The 23,820-nt window shown below is 25.5% G+C and overlaps 1 protein-coding gene across 2 annotated transcripts in view; it reads right to left on the bottom strand.

Moving 5' to 3' along the window:
* The window catches only part of sls (sallimus), a 131,115-nt gene that overhangs the window by 82,912 nt on the left and 24,383 nt on the right, over positions 1-23,820 (bottom strand). For both annotated transcript variants that reach the window (XM_065504065.1, XM_065504064.1), the window contains exons 12-13: positions 22,474-23,791; positions 16,834-16,963 (exon numbers count right to left, since the gene is read on the bottom strand). In XM_065504065.1, coding sequence (XP_065360137.1) covers positions 16,834-16,963; positions 22,474-23,791 — 1,448 coding nt within the window. The remainder of the gene's footprint in view (positions 1-16,833; positions 16,964-22,473; positions 23,792-23,820) is intronic.

Raw genomic sequence — 23,820 nt, 5'->3', positions numbered from 1 at the left:
TTATAATTAAAAACATGTTTTTATTAAAATTACATAATTTTAATGAGTTGTGAATAATTTAACGAAAAATTTATATTCGAAAAATTCGAACTTTATTTCGAGTTCTCAAAAATGATCAAAATATTATTAAAAACATGTTGTTGTTAATAAAATAATATAATTTTAATGAATTATGAATTTTTTAACGAAAAATTTATATTCGAAAAATTCGAACTTAATTTCGATTTCTCAAAAATTATGAAATTATAATTAAACACATGTTGTCGTTCTTAAAATAACATAATTTTAATGAATTATGAATATTTTAACTAAAAATTTATATTCGAAAAATTCGAACTTAATTTCGAATTATCAAATTATAATTAAAAACATGTTGTTGGTATTAAAATAATATAATTTTAATGAATTATGAATATTTTAACTAAAATTTATATTCGAAAAATTCGAACATAATTTCGAATTCTCAAAAATTATCAAATTGTAATTAAAAACATGTTGTTGTTATTAAAATTACATAATCTTAATGAATTGTGAATATTTTAACGAAATATTGATATTCGAAAAATTCGAACTTTATTTCGAATTCTCAAAAATGTTCAAATTATAATTAAAAACCATTTTATAGTTATTAAAATAATATAATTTTAATGAATTCTGAATATATTAAAGAAAAATTTATATTCAAAAATTTTCGAAAAATTCAAACTTAATTTCGAATTCTCAAAAATGATCAAATTATAATTAAAAACATGTTGTTATTCTTAAAATAACTTAATTTTAATGGATTCTGAATATTCTAACGAAAAATCTATATTCGAAAAATTCGTACTTAATTTCGAATTCTCTAAAATCATCAAGTTATGATTAAAAACAATTTCATGTTATTAAAATAACATAATTTAAATGAATTGTAAAGAACAATTTATATTCGAAAATTTTCAAAAAATTCGAACTTAACTTCGAATTTTCAAAAATGATCAAATTATAATTAAAAACTTGATGTTGTTCTTAAAATAGCATAGTTTTAATGAATTCTGAATATTTTAACGAAAAATTTGTATTCGAATAATTCGAATTTAATTTCGAATTCTCAAAAATGTTAAAATTATAATTAAAAATATTTGTTGTTACTAAAATAACACCATTTTAATGAATTCTGAATATTTTAACTGAAAATTTGTATTCGAATAATTCGAACTTAATTTGGATTTTTAAAAATTATCAAATTATAATTAAAAACATGTTGTTGTTATTAAAATAACATAATTTTAAAGAATTCTGAATATTTTAATGAAAAATTTATATTCGAAAAATTCGAACTTAATTTTTATGATCAAATTATAATAAAACACATGTTGTTGTTCTTAAAGTAACATAATTTTAATGAATTCTGAACATTTTCACACAAAATTTATATTCGAAAATGTTCGAATAATTCGAACTAAATTTCGAATTCTCAAAAATGATCAAATTGTAATTAAAAACATGTTTTTGTTATTAAAATAAAATAATTTTAATGAATTCTGAATATTTTAATGAAATATTTATATTCGAAAAATTCGAACTTAATTTCGAATTCTCAAAAATTATCAAATTTAATTAAAAACATGTTGTTGTTAGTAAAGTAACATAATTTCAATGAATTATGAATATTTTAACGAACATTTATATTCGAAAAGTATAAATCTTAATACAAATTTCAAGTTTCCATATTTTTAAATCCGATTTAATTCAGTATTTCATGTTATAACAAAGTTATAAAATCAATTTCATCTTAATTATATTTATACAGCTCCTCTAATAAATCAGATTTAAAGTTGCCTCTTTTCTACGAAATTTCATTTGTTTACACCAGATTTTACAATTTGGCCCAAATATTTTTATTTCATTTACAAAAAATTCAATTTCCTGGATGCATTCAATATTTTTGTGTTGAAATATGTGAAATATTGAAAGTGTTTACACATACATATGTATGTACATTCTATCAATTTGTATTTGATTGTCTTCCCTTTGTTTCTCTTCTCTGCTCTTGCCATATAAACAAAGTAGAAAAAAAATAAAACATAAACATTTAATTGAAACAAGACGAAAAAGATTATTTTAAAGAAACAATTTAAATTTATTGCCAACAATTGTGTATGGCTTTCAAAGATTCGTATCATTAATGGCAGCAATTTGTTGGTTCACTAACAACATATTGTTGTTCATTTTCTACAATATTGTTAATGGCAACATGCATGTGCATGTTCGACGACCCCCTACCGATGGCATCCAGATGCAGTCTGGCGCTGTGCAAGTGTTGAGCATTTTATGAGTATTTGGGTGCCAGTTAAATATGTGTATTTCGGGCTGAAATTCCTAGTTTACTCATTTATGCAAGCACGAGCAGATTTCTTTTAAAAAAAATCGTTTTTTTTATATCAAAGCAGATGTAAAAAGTAATGAGATCTTTTTGAATTATATTTCGCTATAATAAAAGGAAAAATTAAACATACATATTTTCAAAGGTAATTAGAATCAAATATTAAGATTTTCCCATTTGACTGTTCGTTTGGATTTGACGTGGAAATATTTCAATATACATATTTTCCAAATTTGTTGTATTGTTTAGCAATATGTATAACTAACGTAAACATGAATCAGAATTAAGACAAGATGTTAAAAAACTTCAAATATTAGCTATTGACATTTAAAGGAGCTGTCATTTTTTTGGAATAAACAAAGTAAAATAAAATGTTTAATTTAACTCAAACCCAAATATTTAAATTTTAAATACTTTTATTTTTAAACAATTAATGTGAATGAGAAGCTGTCATTAAATATGTATATAAATATTTAAAATATCGTTTTGAAGAGTTAAATACATATTTGAAAATTTATTTAAAGCAAAATATAAAAACATTTTCATTTGACTCACAGATTTATTTTTAAATGAAAAGATTTATAGTAATAAATCATGTTTGTGTGTGGAAAACATTTTATGATAAACAAAATTATTTTATTATAATTAGAATTTGAATGGATCGTTAATCTTGTTTTGTCAAATTAAAAGCATCTGTCTGAAACCAGAAGTGTTTTAAAAACAAAAATTTACAATTTAAGCAATAAAATAATAATATTTCCCATAATCAATCATCGAAATTATCTTAATTTGTATTAAATAGAAATTTTTTGGTTTAAATCCTTCTTGGTCTGTTAGAAATTAACAAAATTGGAACTGAATTTCCATTTTATTTTTCTTCGAAAATGTCGAATTTTGTGCCAAAAAAGCGGGAAGTTTTGCTTTACTTCTTTAATTTGAAAAAAAGTGACGCTGAAGCACACCAATTGCTCACCAAAGCTTGTGTTGAATGTGTTTCATCGGTTTCAACATGCGAGAGATGGTTTGTTCGGTTCAGAAGTGGTGAGCCAAAATAGTTTGAAGACCAAGAATTGGAGGCATTACTCCATGAAGACTGTTGTAAAACTCAACAAGTGATTGCAAAATCATTGGGAGCTACACAATCAGCAAGATTTATCCAAAAGCAGGGAAATTGGGTACGACGATTTTGCATATCCGAAATGCACCGAATCATTATTCCAAATTAAGTTCTAATTTTCGTATATAAAAAAAATTATATTATTTTAATAACAACAAAATATTTTTAATTATGATTTCATCATTTTTGAGAATTTGAATTTTTCGAATATAAATTTTTTGTTAAAAAATTCAGAATTCATTAAAATTATATTATTTTAATAACTATAAAATGTTTTTAATTATAATTTGAACATTTTTGAGAATTCGAAATAAAGTTCGAATTTTCGAAAATTTTTCGTTAAAATATTCAGAATTCATTAAAATTATATTATTTTAATAACAAAAAATGTTTCTAATTAGAATTTCATCATTTTTGAGAATTCGAAATTAAGTTCGAATTTTTCGAATATAAATTTTTCGTTAAAAAATTCAGAATTCATTAAAATTATATTATTTTAATAACTATAAAATGTTTTTAATTATAATTTGAACATTATTAAGAATTCGAAATAAAGTTCGAATTTTTCAAATATCAATATTTCGTTAAAAAATTCAGAATTCATTAAAATTAATTTATATTAAGAACAACAAAATATTTTTAGTTAGAATTTGATAATTTTTAAGAATTCGAAATTAAGTTCGAATTTTTCGAAAATTTTCGAATATAAATTTTTCATTAATATATTCAGAATTCATTAAAATTATATTATTTTAATAACAACAAAATGTTTTTAATTATAATTTGAACATTTTTGAGAATTCGAAATTAAGTTCGAATTTTTCGAATATAAATTTTTCGTTAAAATATTCAGATTCAATAGAATTATGTTATTTTAATAACAAAAACATGTTTTTAATTATAATTTGATCAATTTTGAAAATTCGAAATTAAGTTCGAATTTTTCGAAAATTTTCAAATATAAATTTTTCGTTAAAATATTCAGAATTCATTAAAATTATATTATTTTAATAACAACAACATGTTTCTAATTATAATTTGATAATTTTTGAGAATTCGAAATTAAGTTCGAATTTTTCGAAAATTTTCGAATATAAATTTTTCGTTAAAATATTCAGAATTCATTAAAATTATATTATTTTAATAACAACAAAATGTTTTTAATTATAATTTGAACATTTTTGAGAATTCGAATTTTCGAATATAAATTTTTCGTTAAAATATTCAGATTCATTAGAATTATGTTATTTTAATAACAAAAACATGTTTTTAATTATAATTTGATAATTTTTGAAAATTCGAAATTAAGTTCGAATTTTTCGAAAATTTTCAAATATAAATTTTTCGTTAAAATATTCAGAATTCATTAAAATTATATTATTTTAATAACAACAACATGTTTCTAATTATAATTTGATCATTTTTGAGAATTCGAAATTAAGTTCGAATTTTTCGTTAAAATATTCTGAATTCATTAAAATAATTAATTTAGAATTCTAAATACATAGAATTGTTTGAAAAACCATTCGATATTTCTTTTTGTATTTTTAAGAATTCAATTCGTAAAGAATTCACAATGTTTTAATGAAAAATCCATTTTCGAAATCAAAATTTTTTAAGGAACCTTAATAGTTTTTTTATTTTAAAAATTATTGGAGTTCTTTATTCAAAATCCAAAGTATTTAGCGTGTTCAAAAACTTCGCACTTAATTTTGATTATTGCATGTTTTTATTTTAATTCTGTGTTACAGTTCTATAGTTTATCGAAGAATTCGAAGATTAACAACCTAAAATTCAAGATTTATTTTTGAAATTAAATTAACATGAAATTTAGTTCGAAATTTAGATTTCTTGATCAAATTTTTAAAATTTAATTATTTTTCAAAGGAAATTTTAAATTTCAAGTTTTTCAGAAGTTCGAAAAATTCGAAATTAATTTAGAATTTAGGATTTCTTGACAAATTTTTAAAATTTAATTATTTTTCAAGGGAATTTAATAATATATTGTTATTTTCCAGTTTTTCAGAAGTTCGAAAAATTCGAACTTAATTTCGAATTTTCGAAAATTATTTTATTATTATTTTAGAAGGATTTTAATTGTAAAAGTAAAACATTACAAGCAAATTGAAACAGTTTTACTACAAATCGATGTTCGAAATTAAAAATGCTAGGGAAAACTAACAAAAAGACTTCTGCAGTGACTATTTCAGATTTTTTAAAGTGAATTTTATTAAACAGTGCATCGATGTTATTTTGTACGAAAATTATTCGTAAGTATTTTGAAAATTAAGTGTTATTCAAAAGAAATTGACTCACTTTTATTTAAATATCTAGTAACTAACAGAAAATGTTTGCAATTAAAGCAGTAAGTGGAAAGAAAAAAAACTAGATTAGCTGGTCATTAACATATTTGTTTAAAAATGTCGAATGGATGGAATATTTTATCTAACAAACTTAAACAATTTCAAATATTTTGATTTGTTCTATTTATACAAAACAAAAATGTATTAAATTGTTTATATAAAATAAAATGATTGGCTAATTGCTTCCGACGAATCATGCTATACTAAAATATAACATTCCTGTGGGCAAAACAATAGGATGAATGTCATCATGCCAATTAAATACGCTATAACTTTGTTTATTTTTATCTGCCCAAAATTGCATTATGATTAACTACATTAATTTTGTTTTTCACAGAACGAATGACTGACATTAGAATACAGGTGATTCATCATACTCATATTAGTCAGTTTTGAATCACTTATTTTTTTTTAAGAAATTATGTATTTATTATTTCAGAAATTTCAATTGAAAATTATGAAATTATTCTTTTAAATGTCTGTCTGTAGCAATTACTAGGAAAAATAAATGCAAAGCAATGCAATGTTTTGTTTTTAGTCATAAAAAGAAAAAAAATGTATTTTATAACCCAATTACAATATTGTGCCTAGACTATTTACCATAAGCTTTTGCATTTTGTCTATAAATATTTTGTTTATAAATACCCAATACTTTTGGGAAAGAATAATGTAAACTAATAAAATTGGAATTCTTTTTATTTCTTCAGTTCATACATACACTTTCTTTATTTATTGAGATAATATTTATTATGAAAATATTTGCAATTTTTCAAAACAATGACATGTTGAAATGAAAAATGTTTATGTCCTTATATGAATGACAGCAATTTTGAAATTAACAGTGGGCTGAATTTTGTACACAATAATTTTATATGATAATTAAATAATAATTGTTTAACTATTAAATGAGGTTTTTGCATGGAAGCCACAACTAAACATTATGGTTGATGAATTGGTTGTGGCAGCAGAAATTCTATAATATTCAAAAATACTATAACAAAACTGAGTTAACAGTAATTCTGTAATATTCAATAAAACTGATTTTCAAACAAAAGAATATTCAAATCAATGTTTTATTTTCATTATTTCATTAAATTTTTTAACGCCTTTAACAGAACTTTTGTTGGGCTAAAGGAAATATGTATTGAAGCAATAATTTTTGAGGTGTCTTAACAAACATTTGTTGAGACAGCAGAAATTCTGTAACATTTAATAAAACTTTGTAAAGTTGTGAAAGTGGGGGGTAACAAAATTTTTACATTTTACACTTTTTTAATATAAATAGTTTTTAAATTCAATTTGAATATGATTTGAGTTATGACTAACAAGTTTTTGTAACATAGATAGTAAAAATAAAATAAAAAAATAAGTCGAAATTTTGATTTCCGTACCAAAAGTAACACACAACTTTGTCATTTGAGTCGGATATCGTATTTAATTCAGAACAAAAGAAAAATTTAAACATTTTTACGAATTTGAAACCATTTTCTTAAATTTAGTTAGAATTTTGTTTGATAAAATGCATAATATTTTTAAAAACTATTGAGAATTCCAAAAATTTTAAATTTCAAAATTTTTAAAAAAATATTTCAGAATTTAAAATTCCATAATGATAATATTTTTAAAAATATGTTGAAAAAGAAGAAAACTTCAAAAATAATATAAAACTTTTGAAAAATTTCAAAATTTATAAAAAAAACATTTCAAAATTAAAAAAAAAACATTTTTGAAAATTCCAAAATAATAGAACATTTATAAGTTTTAATTCTATAATATATTTAAAATTCGAATGTTCAAATTTTAAAATTTTTATGATTGAAATATAATTTTCAAAATCTTTTATTAACTTATTTTAAAAATTATATTTTAATATTGTTTGATTTCGCAAAAATCATAAAAATATTCAAAAATTCATTTATTAAAAAAAATATTAGAAATAAAGTTGAAAATTAAAAGATTTAAAAAAAATTAAATTTCTAAATTTTTAAAAAAATATTTCAAAATTTAATATTCCATAATGATAATATTTTTAAAAATAAGTTGAAAAAGAAGGAAACTTCAAAAATAATATAAAACTTTTAAAAAATTTCAAAATTTATAAAAAAAATATTTCAAAATTAAAAAAACTTCCAAAATAATAGAATATTTATAAGTTTTAATTCTATAATTTATTTAAAATTCGAATGTTCAAATTTTAAAATTTTTATGATTGAAATATAATTTTCAAAATCTTTTATTAACTTATTTTAAAAATTATATTTTAATATTGTTTGATTTCGTAAAAATCATAAAAATTTTGGAAAAAATTTTAAATTCAATAATTTATTTATTAAAAAAAAAATATTAGAAATAAAGTTGAAAATTAAAAGATTTAAAAATAAAAGAAATCGCATTTAAAAAAATTTAAATTTCAAAATTTTTAAAAAAAATATTCAAAATTTAAAATTCCATAATGATAATATTTTTAAAAATAAGTTGAAAAAGAAGAAAACTTCAAAAATAATATAAAACTTTTGAAAAATTTCAAAATTTATAAAAAAAATATCTCAAAATTAAATAAAAACATTTTTAAAAATTTCAAAATTATAAAATTTTTATAAATTTTAAATCTATAATTTATTTAAAAGAAAATACTACGAAAGTGTTTTTTTAAATCAATTTTAAGAAACTTTCTTTATAAAGTAATACAAAATATAGTATCTTTTTGTAAACTCAATAACAAATTCAAGGCTCGATTTAGAAAAACGGACATAATACATATTTTTTTTTTAAATTGATATGAAATTTCATTTAAAAATTTGAAAAATATTTTTATATTATTATTTGCTCCAAATTTATACAGTATTTCTAATACCAAAGGATGTTCCTTTTATTTATTTTTAAATATTTAAAAAGAATTTAGAAACAACTGTGTTAGGATTTAACAACTTCAGATTTTTGTGATATTTAAATAATTTTGATACGACTTGACAAATACTCAGCCATAGGCCCGGCCCCTACGTTAATTTTCTTATTTTTTAATATTAGTGCTGTTCTAATCATAGATGAATACACATAGACCTCCTCTCCTCTCACAGACCTAACTCAGTTGTCAAAAAACTAAGTGAAAACAAAAACAACACTCTTATGTGTGATTATTTTGAGTAGCTTTTGAGTTTTTTTCAAAATTTATTTAATTCAAAGTAAATTTGTTAAAAAATCAATTGATTTTGTAATAAGTATAAAATATTTAAATATTGTTTTATTTAAAAAAAAATTATTCATTAAAATTTAAAAAATAATAAAAATTTCAAAATTTTTTTAAATTTAAAAAAGTCAAAAGTTGAAACAAATTAATATTAAACAAATTTATAAGATTTTAAAATTAGTTTTTTTTAAAAATCCTAAACGATATTTTTTTTTAATTCCTTTATTTCAAAGAAAATTTCTAAAAAATGTTAAATTTTCACAAATTCTTCTTAATTACCTTGGGTTTAAACTTTTGCAAAAATATATCGTATTGAAAAGTAAATAAATTTAAAAGGAATCTGATCTCATATTCTTGATCAGCGGGGATCAGTGATCCAAATATGAATAATACACATTTTTTTTATCTATATTAGATTTGCAAACATTTATTAGTGACTCATAACAAGTTGCTTTCAAAATATCTCTTAGGACATATTCTCTCTATTTTGGCCTTTATGATCCGCCTACTATGATCTTCTTTATAGAATTCTGTAAATCTGATTTCAGTTTCGTACTCAGCGACTAGAAATCTTTTTGATTTCTTCCTTTCAAAATATTCTCTGAATATCTTTTTCGAAATATTAACTAATTTATTGTTAAATGTAAATGCTCTATTTTGGCCTTTCTGATCCGCCTACTATGATGTAAATCTGATTTCAGCTTCGTACTCAATGACTAGAAATCTTTTTGATGGGATTATTAACAATAAAATCGAAAATATCAATTGCCATAGAGTATCATTCACTTGCTAAATGATATTGCTTTCGTTTGATCTTAAATGATCAGCCAAATAAGATCTGCTTTATGGAAATCTGAAAATTTGATTTCAGATTCGTAGTCAACGACTAGGAATCTATCTGAAGGAATTATAAACAATAAAATCGAAAATATTAATTGCCAATTGCCAAAGAATATCATTATCAGCTTGTTAAATGGAATTACTCTCATTCGATTTTATACGATCAGCCAAATAGGATCTGCTTAATGGAATTCTGAAAAGATTATTAGGAAACAATAAAATCAATTAAAATTACAAAATATCGATCGCCATATAGAATCCGCCATTTTGAAATTGAATTTAGATCGGTGACTGCAAAAACCCTGTATATATAGTACAGTTCTGTGACTGTACTTCAGTGAGTATTTCTTATCAGTGTAACTTTGTTTATGAAACAAATGTATTATAAGAATTTTTAAAAATAAACCAAAAATTAATTTTTAATACCTTTGAGAATTATATGAGGCATTTTAAGATACATATTTTCCTATTAAGTGCACTTGCATATAAATATTTTGAAAATGTTTTTTTGTTGTCGTTGTTTAAAACCAAGCATGACGTAAGGTTTCCCAAAAAGATTAGATTCAGAATAAAAATTAAAAAAAATTGAAAATTATTGCTCGTGCAAAATTGTATTATTATTTTTTTTCGTGTGTTCAACAACAAGATCATTATGATGAATCAACAAATACTTATAGATAGATGCTGCTGCTGTTGTTGATCAGTGAGATGAATCAAGGTGTGAAAAATTAAATTTTATATAGTCATTGTATAGAATGAATTAAGAAGAGGGGGTGTAATATGTATGGTTTTGAAAAGAACAAATCATCAAAAATCAATTCAAATTGAAGACATTAGTCAAAAAGCTTAAAAATAATTTGTGAATCGGTTGATGTTTTAAGGGGGTAACATAAACATAATTAAACAAAAAGAAAAACAATGAAAAGTAAAAGTAAAATAAGTTGGCACAAGTAATAAGTGTGGCGCATCTAGTTGTTTCTTTTATATATTCAAAAAAAGTATATAGAATTTAATTATATACAAGTATTTACATATGTATTAATATCTATGTATGTATTTGTATATAACACAACAGGTAAAATTTATGTCAAAGATCACTGATTTTATTTTTCAAAATTTTGAAAATTTTTTTCGTTTTTGTTTTTGTAGTAAGTGTTGCTAAGTTAAGCGAGTTTAAGATAAAAACGCTTAATTGTGTCGGTTTATTGTGTGAATTGTTTATAGGAGGTAAAAAAGTTTAAAAATAGTCTAATGATTTGTTGTGTTTAATAAAGAAACGCCACCACCAACATCACTACCACCTGGTGGGGTATTTGCTGCCACTGCTAAACTCATCTACATACAATTATACACATCCACATATACATATATGTACCGTGTATCTATGTATGTTCATGTATATGTATGTATGTATGTTTGTATCTATGGCTACTTGTACACAGGCCTCTGCTAATAAGGAAAACAATTCTTTTGAACATTTTCAAAATTTAGTTTTTAGTCGAAAGTAAACGCGTCAAGGTGCAATCGCTCGCTCTATATTCGCGCGTTTTACACGGGGATTTTTTTAATTTTTAAAAAGAACGTTTCTTTTTTCGATTTTTTAAACTTACCTGTGCTTAATGGTGTTGTGTTTAATAAAAGCATTTTGTTTATTTTTCTTTTTGGAATTTTTTTTTTTGTATAAAAAGCGGGTTATCAAAAAGGGATTTTTAATTTGATATAAAATTTATTAATTAAACAACAAATATACATACATTTAATAAAAAAAAAAAATAAAACATTAAAATTATTTTGTTTGTTTTTGTTGGAAAACACTTAAAGAAAAGTTATTAATAAATTAATAAAAGAAACGCTAGATTTTCAATATTTTTTTTAAGCATCAAGAAATTTTTTTTTAATTTTTACGAATTTTTCTTAAATTTTTTATAACTTAAAGAATGGAAAAAATTAAAAAAATTTTAAAAAATATTGAAATTTTTTAAAAATAATTTTAACAAAAAATTTAAAACTTGTAAAAACTTTTTAAAATTTACTCAATTTAAAGCAATTGAAAAAATTATAAACAAAATTAAAATATTTTTTTAAAATTTTCAAAATAATCTTAAAAATTTCAAGCAAATTTTGAAATAAGTTAAAAAATTTGGAAAATAATTTACAATATTTAAATATTGCTGGATTTAAAATATAATAAAAATTTAAAATTTTTGAAATCTTCAAAATTTTAAAAAATTTCAAAATTATTTAAAATTTCTAAATTTTTTAAAAAAATTTCCAAAATCATATATTAATTAAAAATTGATGAATAGTTTGGAAAAAATAAAATTTTGAAATTTAAAAATTGTTTTGAAAATTGAAAACAATAAAATTTTTCTAAATTATTTTATTTTAACAAGACTTTTTTTAATTTTAATTAAATTTCTTTATAAATTAATAAAAAAATCTAGCTTTCTTTTTATAAACTTAATAACAAAGAGAAAAACAATAAGAATTAATTATTAAAAAATTAAATTGCTTTATAACTTAAAAGCCTAAACGCATGAGTATTTTATGATTAAGTTTTTTTTAGTAAAGCCGTTTTTTTTACCAAAAACTTAACTTAACAGCCAAATAAAGCAGCTAAAAAACAAATATTTAAATTTAGTTCTTTGAAAAAACATCAACAAAAATTTTATGACAAAAAAGTAATTAACGAAAATAAAAAATAATACAAAAAACACATTGAAACAATGAGTGAATTATTATATAGAATATTAGTAAAAAAAAGCAGTAATGAAAAAAAGATAATTATAAAATCTCATGCAACATACTACAAAAATAAGAAAAAAAATAGACAAATATTTAAAGAAATAAAAAATAAAACATATTAAATAAACTAAAAACTAAATGAATTTAACATAAATTGTGGTGTGTGTGTTTTTTTTTTGTTGAAATTAATATATAAATAATAAATATGGGATTTACTTAATGCCAAAAACGATTTGTTTTATAAATGAGTGATAAAGTCATTGTCATCAACAACAGTACAGTACGAGTCAGAAGTAAAACAACAGCAATAGAAATTTATCATATATACTCAGTGAAAACGGAGAGAGAGAAAGTAACAGCCAAAAAAAGATAAAGTGTTAAGTGTTTGTGTAAACATTTTTAGAAAACAAATTTTAAATTTAAACAAAATTTTTCATAAAAAATAAATGTTTGATATTGAGTTTTTAAAAATATGTGTAAATGAAATAAAACTCTCTAAAGTGTTTGTTGTGAAAATTTATTTAGTTTCAATAGATCTCGGATGTTTGATTTTAACAGAAAATCAGTTAACGTTTCATTGCATTATTTTTTACTTTGTAACCACAACTAAACAATGCTGTTGTTATAATTGAAATTTTTATCTCTTGGGGGAAACTTTTAAAAAATTTTAATCTTTAATAATATTAGTTTTTTTAACAAAACAAAACTGATACTAAATGAAGCGAAATTCAAATAAAACTCTGAAGAAAATTAATTTTCTTTAACTCAGTCAATTAAGTTTGTTGGTTATGGCAGCAACAATTCTGTAATATTCAATAAAACCGGTTTTGTTGTTTTAATCACAACTCAATATTTCATTGAATTGTTTAATGATTTTAACAGAACTTTAGTTGGTGTAAAAGAAATTCGTATTAAAGCAATAGTTTTAGAAAATTGTGGTTGCTTTAAATGAATGAATTGACTTTTTTGGTTGAGTCAGCAGAAATTCTGTAATATTCAATAAAACTTGTTTTGCAACCAAAACAAAACTGAATTCAATGAACAGAACTTTAGCTGTGTTAATGTTTAAAATTCTAATTTAATTTAATCAGTTGTGTTATATTTGAGGCTGCAGTATTATTAAATACATTTTGTTTTGAAGTGAGAAATTTTGAAATAAAAATTTTCGAATATTCCAAATATCCGAAATCTTTAAAAGTTTTCCAAAATCACTTTTTGAACGCTTCTGTTTCTTCACCAACTATTTCAATTTTTTTGAAACCAAATTCTTAAACATTTTCTGATTCTAACAGATTTGTATTGAAATTATAAAATTGCAAAAATAAAAGAATATCTTTAAAAACGGAATTCAAACAGACTACAAAGAAGAGACTTTCAATTTAAATTCTATTAAGAGAGCAGTTCCTAAGAAGAGTTTTACTGAACTATTTTTTAAAAAAAATGGAAACTTCGATACAAACTAAAGATCGGATTATCAGAAGAGATTTTCAAAAGGATTGCGAGAGAGAAATTAAGAAGAGATTTCCATAAAACAAAGATCGATTTCTAAAATGAGTTTTGATGGAGTCTTAATTAAATAAATTAAAATAAAGTAACGGTTTCTGAGAGAGAATTTAAGAAGAGATTTAAAAAAAAATCATTTAAAACATTTATTTTAAACAAAACACAGCTCAAAATGTAAATCAAAGACTGGTTTCTAAAATGAGTTTTGAAATAACTGGTTTAAAACAAAATGGAGTAATAAATTGAAATATAAGACCGGAGATTTCCAAAAACTGGTTTGATGGAGTCTTAAATTAAAATAAATTAACAGTTTCTAAGAGAGAATTGAAAAAAATGCAGTTTTAAATGCAAATAAGAGATCGGTTTCTAAGAAAAGTTTAAAAAAAGGTTGTCAACAAAATGGAGTCATAAATTACTCAAAAGAGATTTCCAAAATCGGGTTTAACAGAGTTTTAAAAAAAAGTTATATTCAACAAAATGCTGATTAAAATGCATATTAAGACCGGTTTCTTGGATGAGGGCTTAAGAAGAAAGTTTCAGCTATAAGCTGTTAGAAAAAAAGAGTTTTAAATCAAATATCAATTCCTAGAAAAGACTTAATTAACTAAGGGAAGATTATAATAGGAAATTCCAAACTCTTGATTTAAAATCTTATATAAAACCGGTTTATAAAGTGTTAACAATTTGTAAATTTGATAAAGATTTTAATATTTTACAAAACTCTTAACTTTTCCTAAAGTTTTTAAGATTTTTTTTATTTGTTTGTGATTATATTAAAAGAAATTTGTTTAGATTTTATATATTATTGCTTAAATTTATTTAAAAAAGATTAAGTTGGCTGTTATTTTCTGTTTTATTTCGCTGAGTATATTTCTTAGTTGCTGCTGAACATCTTCAGTAAGGCGTATTGGAGTTCCACAGATGTTTGAATTAACAGGTTTGCTTTATTTTATTCTTTTATGAATTTGCTAAATTGCTGAAAATATTTTTTTAATAAAATGTTTTAAAATCTTTTTACAGGTCTTGCCAAATGAAAGAGAGAGGGATAGAAAGAGAGAGCCAGCGTTAAACCAGAGCATTTAAAATTCGTCATCATGTTTGACAAACATGACTGTCAAGCATTTGTACAACAAAGTCCCTGACAAAATAATATTGTGTTTTTTTTTGTTATTTTTTTCAAGATTTTTGTGTTTTAATTAATCAAGACATGATGTGGTCGATGATGACCAGATTAGAACTCAAAAAAACAAAATTTTTATTGCCACATGACAATCATAATGTGAATCATTTAAAATGACTATAAAAATTGTTGCCAAAAAGAACAAATTTTCTTTCAAGCAACAAAAAATTAATTTGTAATTATATTTTATAAGGTTTTTTTCAGTTTAATAAAATAAAACTCTTTAGAATTTAATTTAATGTAAGTATTATTTCAAAATTATTCAAAAAATCTGTTTTTTTTTTTGTTTAAAAAAAAAACAAAACATCACATTAATCATTTTTTTGTTATTAAGAAAAGAAAAAAACAAAAACTAAACGATTTCAATAAAATAAAAGAAAAACATCTTATTTGCTGTAGTTTTATTTATATTCGAAGCTAAAAATATATTAAAAAATAAAGAAAAAAAAAACACAACCAAAATGTTTTGATATAATTTGTGTTTCATTTTTTGTGTGGAGGCTATAAAAAAAGTTTAGGTTGGAAAAATTGTGTTATTTTTCTTTGGAAATTTGTTCTTCATACGCCCTAGAGTCTGCTAAATAAACGCAATTGGTTAGAGAATATATGAAATGAATTTGGCACATCTTTGAAAATATTTTAATCTAATCTGTTTGAAAGAAAAGTAATGAGTTTTTGCGCACGTATTCCAATATTCATTTCAAAATTTTTAAAACACCAAAAGACAGACAGACAACGCACACAAACATTTTCTATTCTATTCATTTATTCTGCAGTTTTTTCTATATATTTTTTGTTAATATGCTTGGAATATTTATTGTCATCTACCATATTTTATGCTAATTGAGAAGCCATAGCATTTTATGTAGGAGGGTGTTGTGTATTGTATTAAATAAGCGTTTTGCACACGGCTCCATCTCACCAACTCACAGCTAAAATATTCTAATTTATTCTACCCAAAGAATGTTGTTTCTATTTAAAATTCTATTCCATTTAAATGCTCTTTATTAGTCACTTTTTAAATACTCATATTACGCTGCTCTCTTTTGCAGTGGTTCCCAAACAGGTTTTTGTGAAAAGACCTTTTAAGATTTTACTCGTTTTTTAAAAACACTGTGGTAGTTTAATTTTATCTTTTTTTTTTGGCATTTTTTTATTAATTCTTTCATTGGCTGCAGGTTAATTATTATTATTTTTTTTTGTTGTCAAGTTATTAAGGGATTTTTTTTTGGTTTTTCCATAAAAATTCATAAAAAAGCAAACATTTATTTTTGTTTAATTCAAACTTAAATACTAAAAGGTTAGTTTGTATACAAAAGTTTTGTTAATTTTCTTATATATTTTGTTAAGGTAATGTTCTTTTTAATTCAAAAACTTTAAAATTTGCACCATTTTCTTTTAAAGTTGTTGTTAAAAATTACATTCCAAATTCTTTTTTTTCAAAACTTTTGTATTTCGTTTCTGTCAAATCGTCATCATATATTCTATTCGTTCTGTACTGTTTTTGGTTTTTTGTATTTAATTAATCCTTACTTTTTACAGTTAGTTTGGCCGATGATTCAGCTTGTCCTGTGGATGAGGTTACACGCACTGTAAATATACCCGAATCTTCTTCGTAGGTAGTTCCTATTAAAAGTACTGCTGCATTACCATCGAAAATCATCTGGAATTTAAAAGAAAGAAATAGGAATTATAGAAAATTTTGTTGCATTTTTAACGAATTAAGGAATTAAAATAGATATATAGAGAAATTTCTGAAAGTATGGCAATATATAAAGATTTTAGGAACCGATTTATCAGTTTTGAAGTTACATTCCTAAGAATCGACCGATTTCGTAATCTGAAATTAATAGTGCTGCTCACATTATAATACTACTCAAGTCTAATATTTCTGATTTCGTATCTTTAAATTAAATTGCTTTCCTAGGAATATAATTCAATTCTGTCAAATTTAATTTCAGTCAAAACCTTTGTCTGATTTAATGTTCGAATAATTAAAAATAGGTGATTTTCAAAAAACGAGTAAAGGGAATATTTTTGTACACAGAGAAAACAGATTCGCGATAGCAACCGAATTTGTTGCTAATCGAATGATTCTATCTTAGTGACCGAATTTTACAGTTGTGGCTACAATATTTTGGAATGCGTAACTAAAGTTTGGTTGCCTCAACTGAAATTCTTCTTTATCAACTGACTTTCTGTTGTTAGAACTGAAAAATGCTATGTGTGCAACCGAATCATTCGATTGGCAACAAATTCGGTGGCTATCACGAATCTGTTTTCTCTGTGTACGTTTGTAATTATATATTATGGACCCTTTAGGCAGTGGAGTCAATGTCTGTCTTTTAGACGATTTATTGAATATAAAAAGAATGGAACCAAAAAACGATTTTTTCAACTCATTTTCTGACTGAAACTTGTATGGTGACTATAATGACCAATTTTCGCCATACTTTAGAGTATAATTTCAGAGTACGTATAACTAATTTGTGCCAGCTATCTCCTTTAGTTTGTGCCCTGTCGTGTTTTCAACAGACATATAGACGGACGGACATTATGAGTCCAGTTTCACTGAGAAACAAATTTTTCATTGAAAAATAAATTTTTTATTGGGTGTACGAGTTAAAAATGCGAAATTTATAATAGATGGCGTATCTTTTGAACGGGGTTTTTGTTTTTAATAACTTATATGTCATTTTGAAGGGTGCATAGCTGTCATTTATTCGCACTTAGACATGATAGTGTAAACAACAATGTTTATTTTTGCTTCGAAAATATCGAATTTTGTACCAACAAAACGTCATATGCGGGAAGTTTTGATTAAATTTGATAAAAGTGCCGCTGAAGCTCACCGATTGATTGCTCACCAAAACTTATGGTGATTGTTGTTTATCGGTTTCAATGGGCGAGAGATGGTTTTTGGGGTTTGTAATGATTTTGACACGAAAGACAAAGATCGACCAGGCCAGCCAAGAATTGGACACATTACTCCATGAAGATTGTTGTAAAACTCAAAAAGAGCTTGCAAAATCATTGGAAGCTACTCCAGCTACAATTTTGAAACGTTTGCGAGCATCAGTATTCATCTAAAAGCGGGGAAATTGTGTACCATACGAATCGAAGCTGAGAGACCTTGAAAGACGATTTTGTATTTTCGAATTGATGCTTGAACACCGAATCATTACTTGCGATGAAAAATGGATCCATTACGATAACCCGAAGCTTAAGAGATCATATGTGAAGACCGGCCAACTAGCCGAATCGACACCAAAGCCAAATATCCATGGTGTTAAGGTATCACAGGGAACCTGTACCGAACCCAAAATATTCGTTTGAAGCGAGCATTGGATGAAAAACGACCAACATATGCGGCTAGACATGAAACAGTAGTATTCCATCATGACATTGCTCGGCTACTTGTTGCAATACTTGTTAAAAACTATTTAGAAAGAATTGGTTGGGAGGTTTTGCCTCACCCGTCTTATAGACCAGGCCATGCCTCGTCCGTCTACTATTTCTTTCGATCGATGCAGAACACTCTCTCTGTGATACGCTTCATTTCAAAACAGAGTATCCAAAATTGGATTGATTCCTTCTTGGCCTCAAAAGATAAGCAGTTCTTTTGGAACATAATTCATATGTTGGTAAACGTCATAGCTAACAATGGCCAATATTTTGAATAAATTTATGTTGTTTAAATGTTTCAAAATAAAAGCTAAATATTTGGAAAACTATTTTTGGTGAAAAAATTTGGTGAAAAATAGGAGAACAAATTTAGTTAGTCGAGGTTGTTGCTTATATCTCAGCCATTTATGGGCCGATTTTCATCATGTATGAAAGTTATTTGGGCCCTTCGGAAAGATAATTTCAACAGACATGGCTATTGACTCCGCTATCTATAACGATCCAGATTATATATACAGTGGTGGCCAGGAATTTAAGACAAAAATTGTTTGCTAAATTCCACGTGATAGTCAATTATTTTTTCAAATATTTCCACAAATATGTATGCATGAGGACTGTTTTAACACACAAGTGTGTTTTATTCGACAGTGTCAATTCATACATACTCACCACGAACACATAAAATTTTTCTACAACATGACCAAAAAAAAATTTTTTTAAATAAACATATTTTCTCACATTTATATCATTATATTTTAATTATTATAAAATATTCGGACCAAATTTCGTATCTTTAGTTTCGCTCATATCATGTTATTAGCAGCGGATGTTCGCTGAGGTGGGTCAACGTATTTCCACATATCTTTGTCCATATATGTTTTACCGATTTTTCCAAACATTTTTCAGAAACTAGAAACATTAATAATAAATTTCATACCCTTAGAGGTCCTTTTATTTTGGCTCTATCGCACTTAAAATTCAGTTGATGAAAAAAATTCAAGTATTTGTCTTAAATTGGTGGCCACCACTGTACATTAGGGTGGGCCGATTTGTAAGGACAACAATTTTTCGATATCCACCCATCGATTTTTCGATATCTTTTTCGTATAGGAAATTTTTTTTCCTCATGCCAAAAGCTATCGAAAATTTATTTTCGAGTCGCCCAAATTTCAGAAAAAGTAAAAAAATTGGGGAGTACATTAATTTTGTCATTCCGTTTGTCACATTATACTGAAATTATACTGTAAAGTATGGAAAATCGTGCAGCATTTGCCCCTAGTCAACATACAAGGCCCCCTGAAAGTCAGAAAATTACTTTTATATGAACCTGAATCTTTCTACCAACATTTGTGAGGATCGGTCCATAATTGACCCTACCCCTCATTTAAGCTCCATATCACAAAAATATTTTATTGACAATAAACAAATTTATAATCGTATGTAAATAAATTTCGGTTTAAGTCATTTAAAGCTTTAAGAAATTAATCTCTCTAAATATAAAATTCTGTACAGTTCGGAGCATAACTTATGTAATTCTCCATAGAACGCCAAAGCTATATATTGATGGTGGGTAGACAAGATCCGGCACGCTAGAATATAACACTCTTACTTGTGCAATATCAATTAGTTAGAAACCCCAAAATGTTACTGTAAAACCATATTTTTACCGAAAAACCTATTTTTCATCAAAAAACTATTTTTCACCGAAAAAATAATTTTTTAATGAAAATCCAATTATAACTAAAAAACTATTTTTTAACTAAAAAAAAATTCACTTGAAAACCAATAATTTACTAAATAAAAAATTAATTTTTCCCTAGAAACCAGATTTTAACCGATTTTTGCTGAATAATCCCATATTTCACGAAAAATAAGAAAACTTCCTTGAAAACTTTGATGCCGGGAAATCTTTGCAGGGAAATTTCACAAATTTTGTTTTAATGTTCACATAGCTAAAACAGTTTCGATGTTTGTACCGAAAGTATTGCCAATAAAATGTTTCAGTTTAAAACAAATTTGTTGGGGTGACAGCATTTCATTCATTAAAAGCGGTACTACGAGAAATCAATAAATTTCCTCTACTAAGCGCGATTAACCGAATATCTGTGATGTTATTATCTGGTTTTATTTTTACAAGCTTAAAAAGCATATGGTCACTGTAATTATTTATATGATTGTGGTAACAAAAATTTCTTAAAGTTACTATTGACATGATTATCGTCATCTTATATTAAGCTGACCTTATTTTTTTATTTTTGATTTTTCAAAAACGAACGGCAGTTATGTGTGAGAATAGGATAAAAAAAATTACAAAAGTTTGAGCTCGATAGGTTAAAAATTGGAGTGCCGCACGAGGGTTAACTTTCGTGAGAACATTTACAAAGGGACAAAATTCTATTTTTTTCAGTTTTTGTAAAAATGTTGCCATTAAATAATTACTTTTGCAATTTATTATAAAAGAATAAAAATGTGTACGTAATTGTCGTTGTAATGATATATAAAATACAAAAATTGGTTAAAAAATGTTAAAGTTATTAAAAATTCCACAAGCCATTAATGTGTCTCAGGCCACTGGAACCAGAAATGTACGAATAAAATTAACATATTTTGAGAAAAATTCAAATAATAGCTCATTTTTACTTAAAATATATCCACAGTTACTTTTGTATTTGTTTTCGTAGGATACCGTTAACCTATTCGCAGGTATAACCAAACAAATTAAATTTTTTAACGGCAGTTTCAAAACTCCATTTTCAAATTTTTATAAATTTTGTTAAAAAAATTTCTGAATTTTTTGATCATCACACAGGAATTTATTAAGAATATAATACGGAATAAAAATATGAAAAAATATGTCAATACCTCCTACAGTTTTCTCGTACCTGCGATTTAAATTGTGCGTTTTTCGGGAAAAACTAATTTGTTGGCCATATTTTGGCAAATGATACCAATTTCCTTACTGTTATGAATTTTAAGTAAAACCTATACAGACTATTATAGGCCAGACAATTCTAAATATACTCTGAATGTTTTAGTAAAACCGGATAATATTAACCCTTAAATCGTGAAGGTCAAAGGTAAAATTTTGCAATATTTGGAATTTCTAAATAAATGATAGCGAAATATTATATAATTTATTGCCGATTTTAATGAAAGTTTCGAAAATTATACCTCAAAGTCTTAGATATACAATAACAGTGCAAAATTGAAAATTAACCCTTAATTATCCATCACGATAATGCGTGCTCCCACATTTAAGCTCAAACGGCTATTTTAAACTCATGTTACTGTTTTCTATTACTACGCTCCCAATATAATTACGAATATGAATAATAGAGTGCTTACTTAATTTCTCATTCCGAAAAATAAACGAAGATAAAATTCAAATTGAATTGAAATCACTTAGAGTCTAATTCTGACCACTTAAAGGGGAACGATTGTTTCTTTGATTCATGGAATGTGACTTCGTTTGATTGAAACCAAATGTCCTCCAGGTTTTTCATGTCGCGAAAGTAAGAACCATTGTCAGCTTAAAACGATTGAATATAAATGCGAAAGAAAAATATGTATGCCTACCTACGAAATACAAATTGTACTTCTTTTTTTTCTTTTTGGTGAGTTATATTTGTGTTGGGTAACTAAATTGCCGAATAAGCAGCAATATTGAATGTGAAAAGCCCGATAGTGCCTCAACCCCTCGAACTTATTTTAAATGCAGCATTTTCTTTTACTTAAACAATTTACTACCATACTAAATCTTCTACTTACTTGGAAATCTGGAGTTTCCGGTATGAGAGCACCTTCACGGAACCACTGAACACTTGTTGGCTTCACTTTGCCGGTAACTGTTGTCTTAAACTGAGCTGGCATACCCTCGCTGACTGAGACATCCTTCAAGGCTGTAATGGTGGGTGGAGCATCTAAATTCTCAATTGGTCGCACCTTCAACTGCGCACTGGTCTGTATGCTGCCCAATTTATTTTCGGCAATACACTTGTAAATGCCCTCATCTTCGGGGAAAGCCTCCGAAATGACAAGCTGATAGTATTCACCTTGACGTGTCATTTGGAAGTAACGAGATGGCTTCACAATATTATCACCACGCATCCAACGAGCTGTGGGTGTGGGTTTACCCTCAACCTTGCAGCGGAAAATTACCTTGCTGCCCTCTTCAACCGATTGACTCTTGAGTTGTTCCAAAATATGGGGGGCCTTCTCCGAACCGGGTGTGGTAGGTTTGTCGGGTTTGGCGGTTGTTTGAACGGTGCAATCACCATCACAACGAGCCTCACCGGAGGCATTGACGGCAACACACTCATAACGACCACTATCTTCGACGGTGGGTTCGATAATCAAAAGAGTGTGAATGTTTTCCTCTTCAAGCATTTTGAATTTAATGCTGGGTTGAATCTTCATGCCATTCTTGAGCCAGTAAACATCCATGGGACGTGTGCCGGAGACCTTGGCATCGAAACGAGCCAATTGGCCGGTGGTCACAGTAGTGCTTTGAATGGTGGTAACAAAGCTGGGTGGATTCATGCCACCCTTACCACGACGACGTTCTTCTACAACCAAATTGGCGCTGCACTTGGCAGTTCCACCAATGTTCTCAGCAATGCAAGAGAATACGGCAGAATCTTCTACAAATACTTGGCGGATAATCAAGACGGATTTACCGCTGAAAGTGTGAATCTGCAAATCGGGAGAGCTTTGAATGGGGAAGTTTTCACGGAACCATTTGACGGTGGGCATAGGTTCACCATCGAATTCTACTTCGAATTTGGCTTGTTCATTTTCAAAGACACGGCAAGGTTGAATCTTCTTGGTAAAGACTGGTGGCTTGGAGGGTTTAACGGGTCCCTTAACGACGCGTTCTTGGATGGTGCCCTTGTGTTCCACCTCGGTGGTTTCGGTGGCGGTAATCTTGCGGGTAATTTCCAAATCGCCAACAACTTCCTTTTGTGTTTGTTGTTGCTTGTTCATGTGAACTTCGCGACCATGCACAGAAGATTCCGAGGGTTCAATGGGAGGCTTTTGAATAACCTTCCTAGTGGCGGTGCTGGCGGTGGTGGTAGAGGTTTCTTCCCTATAAATTTTAAAATACAAACAAAATTA

The sequence above is a fragment of the Calliphora vicina genome, chromosome 3, assembly GCF_958450345.1.
Source record: "Calliphora vicina chromosome 3, idCalVici1.1, whole genome shotgun sequence".
Classification (NCBI taxonomy): Eukaryota; Metazoa; Arthropoda; class Insecta; order Diptera; family Calliphoridae; genus Calliphora; species Calliphora vicina.
This window is presented reverse-complemented; position numbering and strand designations above follow the sequence as displayed.